General features: G+C 35.1%; 1 protein-coding gene across 1 annotated transcript; it reads right to left on the bottom strand.

Moving 5' to 3' along the window:
• Positions 1-3,220: 3,220 nt before the first annotated feature.
• On the bottom strand, positions 3,221-6,520 carry LOC149572775 (small ribosomal subunit protein uS17). The gene is made up of 6 exons (XM_089813845.1): positions 6,402-6,520; positions 6,227-6,267; positions 6,021-6,121; positions 3,814-3,958; positions 3,620-3,709; positions 3,221-3,496 (listed from the first exon to the last, which is right to left on the bottom strand). Exons 1-6 carry the CDS (start codon positions 6,411-6,413, stop codon positions 3,403-3,405), a joined length of 483 nt encoding a protein of 160 aa, XP_089669971.1. The 5' UTR covers positions 6,414-6,520; the 3' UTR covers positions 3,221-3,402.
• Between the last annotated feature and the right edge of the window lie 315 nt (positions 6,521-6,835).

Raw genomic sequence — 6,835 nt, 5'->3', positions numbered from 1 at the left:
ACAAGATATGCTATGACCGGATTTGGTTTTACAGATAGTTGGGAGCCAATTGGGTGAAATTCCTTGATTTTAGGGGGTATCCCTACATTTTAGGCAAATGTGGCAGTTTCCAAATGTGAGGTTCCATAGGACCATTCCATGGTTTTAGTTTGAGGATGACAAGGTGTGTTCCCTAGTTTCTAAGAGCATCCCTATAATATAGGGAAGGGACTGCCAGTTGACCCATCTAGTTTGATATCAATCAGAGACAAGTGATATGGTTTGTTTCATGTTTATTTGGTTGGTTTGAGCTTTCAAACGCAAAATGGGAAATATTTTTCCTATAACCTAGACACCTTTATGTGGGAAAATATTATTTTATTATAAAATGTAAAGTATAATTCTCATTTAGGATTCAATTTGCACATGAGAGGAGTTATAAGGAGATAAAAAGCTAATTGTTGATTATCTTTTGACATTTGAAACTTGTGACGTTAAAAATTGCTCTAATGGAGCAATTTAGAGGCTTGGGAAACCTTGAGTCTAGAGAAGTGTTGGGATGCAACAAAGATTTGGTGATTCAATATTGCAGTTGGAAAGTATTGACATTCTTCATCGCACCATTTATCAAAAGGAAATATCACATTCAGTTAGGCAGGGAGCCTATTCCAACTTGGGCATTTCTTCCAAAGGTAGCTCAGGTTTCTACTTTGGTCGTCATTCCTTATTAGCAACCCATGTTTTGCAGTTTAGAGATCATGCAGTGGTTTGTCACAGCAAAGCTCTCCATCTTTTGTGATTGTAAAACCCTTCTACAGCTGGTGTCAGGTTCATTTAAACAGCAACAAATCTATTTGATATATTTATTTCTTAAATTTGAATATTATGCCTGGTAGGATTTGAATCATTTCCAAATTGTAAAGTGTTTTTAATATATAAATGTTGCTCGTCATTCTTATTTCAGAGTTAATTGTTATTTGTCATTTATTTGCATATAATTTCAAAAACACCTAAAAACTTTAATTGAGAAAAAACCAAAAAGAAATCAGAATTCTATAAAGCCTCAAAATGCTGGTCAAAGTTTCAAATTCAACTTCCAAGGTCACCGGGAGTTGAAACCTTTCGTAAAACAATATGCTACATGCTGAAACTCCAGTGATTATACAATGGCCCATTACAAACGTGGCCAGCATTAGTGTATCTACTTTTATACAGATGATCAGTGGCAAAGCATTTTAGTATTTTGGAAATAGCAATTGCAAACAGAGTGCCCAATTTGCTCAATGATTGTTAGTATAGCAGGTATTGAGAAACAGCGCAAAGATACTATGTTGTTATCCTAAAGGACTCCCAGAATTTGCTCAGATTGTTCAAAAATTGTATCATTGCAGGCGTTGAGAAACAATGCAAAAGGTACAAGTTATTCTAAGGACTGCCAGAATTTGCTCAAAGTGTCCCTGACATTGTGAAACAGAATGGTCGATGGCACAATCTCCCGTCTCGATAGGGGTCAAGACATTGATATTAATTATCTGATACAAAATGCATACATCATATATTGAATGAAAAGTTTTAAGAAGCAGAGTAGAAGCACGGAGACTGAACATCTACAATATTCTTGAACCTGACAATATAATGTTCACATACAAATCAGAAAAATGTGGTAATGCAAAATCAAACCTAATATAAAAAGCATATGACAATATATCGTATATGGAATCAACAATATCTGAAACCCCACAATAGTTTGCATCAATTTCATACTACAACATCTTCAGATTTGGGAAAGTAGACTATGGGAAGAGCTTGATGATTTAATGAGTAGCAATAGTTATAATTGCGACTGCAAAGGTGGAATTGTTGTTTAGAAGGGTAGCATAATATCTTTCAAGAGCATCTAGATGATCATCAACATCACCCTCGATGGATATTTAAATTATCTATTAGACAATAGGCTATATGTGTTGGGAAAGCCTTTGAAATATCAGGTCTCATGCCATTTTCTAGTGGTTGCAAAAAACAACGCTAGTATATTGCACTTCCCTTCAATGCATTCATTTTTAGGATTAATATAACAAGAGATTTTCCTCGTGGATTTTTAGTGAATGCTTGCATGCCCAATTTTTTTAAAATCCTATCGCCTAAGTAAAATTGATCTCTGATTGTATCATATAGCTTTATACGCAATGAACCATACAAAAAGAAAAATTATTACTTTTTGTTTGAATTTATATATTGTCAACCCTCTAATATATTACCCAAAGCATATAAAGCTATCAGCACAACCGTTGCACCTCTTTAGGGTAAAAGTGCTAGTACCTATACCACATGTTGATATATGTTTATTATAAATTTGTACCTTTAATTTGAAGTTGTAAATATATGGCCAATCTAATAAGCCCTAAAAAAGCACCTAAATGATTATGATTGTATGAATTTGCATCTTCAATTTCAAGTCGTAAACATATGGCCAATCTAATTAACCCTATTAAAGCCCCTAAATGATTGTCTTTGAAGTTATGCCAAAGTAGTTTCAACTCTAGTGGGTCATTAATTTACAAATAACTTGTGCAATAGCAATGACCACAATCATTAACTCCTTGAAAAATCACAAGTATCTGCTTCGGTGCATATTTGCACAATCAGATCAGATTAAAAAATCACATGGCCAGTAGTTGAATACTCCAGTTCTGCATGCCTGCAGCATTCCAAAGAGCAGGTTTTGTTGATACAAACCCATCGTTTGTCCAGAATGACAATCTGGGAAAAACTAGCCCTTGGAATTAGAGGATAACAAGACATGCATAGCATCCATCAATTTCAAACTAGGATGTGCAAGAAGTGATGTTCACTATTCAATATAAACTAGGATGTGCAAGAAGTGATGTTCACTATTCAATCATTGCCAGCCTGTAAAATGACAAGACATCCTTCAATGCAATATCTGGTATCATCTTTTACCAACAAGTCTAAAACCATATGAATTATTTTCAGTTCATCTGCCTCACTACCATTTTCTAAGTTATTTCTAGTGCATCTGATGGAACATACATGATTAAAGGATCGTTTGCAGGCACAGACCTAATATCCATCCTTGTAGTTTTAGCTTCGCTTATATAGAGCCAAAGCAATACTCTTTTCTGTAATTTTTATGGCTTGAAAATTATTCTTGAAATGCAATGAATTATCTGAATTCACACAACATTCAGCCACATGATACTACAAATTGTACCCAAGCACATAACATCAAAACAATCAGCATCGTATTTCTTCTGTGCACTTGACATTTAGGAATGAATTAAACAAGAAAAAGTATTTGAACAAACTACAACCAAATATTCCTCCAAGAAAGACTGGAATAAGGCCTTTCTTAGCACAACTTAACAAAATCATTAGATACGGCATAGTTTTATCTAGGTATGATCAGATTGCTGCAAATCCTTTCTTTGCCGTCCCGCTGCTACTACCCGCAGGTATCACCTTCAGAACGTTAAATCTAACAGTCTTGGACAAAGGTCTGAAAACAGAAAGAGATGATTTATTTACAAGATCTCACAAAAGAAAACCAGTGCTTCGTGATAAATAAAATAACCTATTCTAACAGTTTCACAATGAACAATACAGAGAGATTCCATCCAACCTGCACTGCCCAATTATAACATGGTCCCCTTCCTTCACACGGAAGCAGGGTGAAATATGTGCAGGAATGTTTGAGTGTCTCTTCTCGTACCTACACCCCAACACATATCAATCAGCTTGTCCTCTGTTTGAAACAGATGATTAAAATAAACTGTTAAAATCAGCAATTTGTGTTTATTCTTAGTTTATTCTTACCTTTGATACTTCTTGACAAAGTGAAGGTAATTGCGGCGAACGATGATTGTTCGGTTCATTTTTGCACTGTGGCATGTCCCTGTCAATATACGACCTCTAATTGACACATTGCCTGTGAATGGGCATTTCTTGTCAATGTATGTCCCTGACATTCAGAATACATGAATTAGAGTTTATGATTATAAGGCGAACCAGTTTTCCTTTCAGACAACTTTTACAATATTCTAGTGATTAGCAATGCTCAAAGCAATAAACTTTGGACAGTTACAAACAAGGACACCACAAAAAGACATCTAAATTACAATATTCTCTCTTTGACATGAAAATCTGAAACAGTTTTAGGACCTGTATCAGATTTCCAATAAATTGATGTTTCTGGGCAATAAATTACTCTTCTAGTTAAGTTCCAAGAATCATGGTGATTCACACGATTCGATTCAAACCAAATGATTTTTTGTGAAACAGTGAATTGAATCAGCGATAAAGGGTTTATGAAAAAGTTACTCATTAAATTTCAAGGGTTTTTGTAATTTGCCAATTCGTGGCCGATTCGATTCAATTCATGGCTGATTCACGATTCAATTCGGCCTTGCTGATTCCAATCGAATTCGGATTCTTGTTATTTGGAGTTAAACTATATTAAACTTAACTCAATTTGATTAGTTACTTACCTGGAGCTCACTTAAGCTAAGAAACAGCCCATGAAAGATAGTCCTTATTAGAGCAACAGATATTATAGTTATAAGGGGCTTATTTTATCATGACATCTTACAAACCATAGGTAAACAGATAGAATGGTAGTCTACACGCTCATTAAGGCATAAATGACTGTCATCGTGTCATTACTTCATCAAGAATCTAACCAAGGAAATTTTGCCATGCATTATGCAGAAATTACTTTAAGACTAAGCACTCCTAGATTGCATCAGTGACAACACATATGGCCAACTGGACTGCAAAGAAGCAATAAGTGCCCATAAGAATAAGAGGACTATTTAACCTTGGAAATCCTAGACAATTACTCCATGACAGTTTGTGAGAATCTAGGAATATTTTGAGCACACTGAATGCTAAGGAGTTAAGAGCAAACAAGGCAGAGTCATGTGATAACAGATAATAGATGACACCATGATGTAAGAACACATAATGTAAGAGCTTATATCACCATGTATATATAGAGACAGCAAATAAAACTGTCATGCAGTTATTCTGGATGGAAACAGTTTAGTGAGTATAAACATTACATAATATACTATGAGGACTGCACTGTTGAAAAAGATGTTAGAACAGCAATGACAAGTGCTGTCATGAAGGTGATGTCCTTGCAGAAATAGGACAGCTTCCATATCTATATATGAGATTTTCGTAATGAGAAAGTTACAAGGATAAAGCACTACTTTGCATTAGAAACGGCTCAAAACTCATGACAAGCGCACAGCAGTCATATCTCGTCTGTGACAATGAAATGGTCTCTGAGTGTTACAAGATCATATGATAGCCCACAATGAGGATGATAGGACAGTTCATAGATAGCCATAAAAATAGATGTTAAGTGACCTTTAGAAGTAGTGGAGAATAACCAATACAAAGGCGCATAAATAGGCTCAAGCAATGATGATTTGCATTAAGACAAACATAGTACATTTAGTGACTAAAAGACTCCAAGGACATGACTGAAACGGTCGTGCACAAAAACAATTTTCTTTGATAGACATCAAAAGGACAGTAACCAGACTATTATCAGACAAAGAAAACTGAGGAGCCCAATGTTGTAATGATGCCCTTGACATAGGAAGAGAGTTTGAGTGTGTTGTATAGCTTCAACAAGCGCATAAATTGCATGTCAATTTTACCCCCGGTGGTGTCTTTCTGGAGGCCATTGTGACTTGGGCGAGCGAGCTGGAGAATTATTTTGACAGTTAAAGTGCTGAGTTTGTCGATAGTATGACTATAGCCTTAGAAATATAATGCGTCTGAACCATGAAGATTTATTGTATTTTTATTCATTCATTAAAGATTTATTGCTACCCATTGTATGTTGACGCAACCAAGAATAGGGTATGACGGTTCTCAATTATAGCATAATAGGGCACCATGAAATAAATGTAACCGAAACGAGGACACCATATATTATGAATGATAGTTTGCTTCTTATAGAAAAAAACATAGAGTAACAAATACTATTGGTAGCAAGATACGAAAAATACCTTGTATAGCTTCCTTGGGTGTTTTAAACCCTAGACCTACATTTTTCCAAAACCTGTTCCCGCCTTTCCCAGGCCGCTTTCCCTTACCAGATTTCTTCGAACTGAAATTAAACGATTTGAGACAATAAACATTAGTATGAAGTGTTGATCGGCAGATTTGAGAATAAGCTAAACGAAAATAAATAAGAACAGCAATAGGCTATTACCATAAAAAAACCTTCGGCTGCTTCAGAAAAGCTTTCTCGGTCTAAATGCAACATGAATTGTTAGTCATCATCTAACCTAAACATAAAATACTAACGAATCTGCAAACAGATACTGTGAATAGATACCTTCAGCAGAAACAACAAAAGTAACGACATATAGAGGTGGACTGCTTACCTGTTCGGCCATGGCTGCTGAAAGAAATCCTAAACGTACCCCTGCTACAACCCTGCGCAAAAGAAATGAATTCGCCGAGCACTACCTTCAGAATCTTGAACGAATGCCTCGCTCTCAATAAAAGACACGGAGTTACAAAACCCTAAATTTTATTCTCGTTTTCGTTTTAACTATAGGGTTAGGTTTCGTCAGATTTATTTTCACATGTGAAGAATTTTACTTTGAAAAATACTTACATATATCGTTTTGAAATATATCTTTTTAATTGTCATAAATTTAATTTAGGTGTAATTGACAATTCTCATAGAGTTGTTTTGTACAATATTCAATGGAGTTCACAATTGGAGAATAGATAGTCTAAAGAATAAAGACTACTTATTGCATGAAGATCAATTTTGAAGGAAAATATGAAGAAGAAGGTATTTGATGTCGTG

The sequence above is a fragment of the Cupressus sempervirens genome, chromosome 2 (genome assembly GCF_028749045.1).
Source record: "Cupressus sempervirens isolate cs-2001-9-10 chromosome 2, ASM2874904v1, whole genome shotgun sequence".
NCBI lineage: Eukaryota > Viridiplantae > Streptophyta > Pinopsida > Cupressales > Cupressaceae > Cupressus > Cupressus sempervirens.
Note: the sequence above shows the minus strand (reverse complement) of the source record. Positions and strands in the feature narration are given on the sequence as shown.

Bases quoted from the DNA above. Each gene is read 5' to 3' on its own strand.
- LOC149572775 (XM_089813845.1), bottom strand. The intron at 3,959-6,020 runs GTATTTTTCGTA...TCTGAATGTCAG, and splicing joins ACCCAAGGAAGCTATACAAG to GGACATACATTGACAAGAAA. The intron at 3,497-3,619 runs GTTGGATGGAAT...TTCTGTTTTCAG, and splicing joins GTTATAATTGGGCAGTGCAG to ACCTTTGTCCAAGACTGTTA.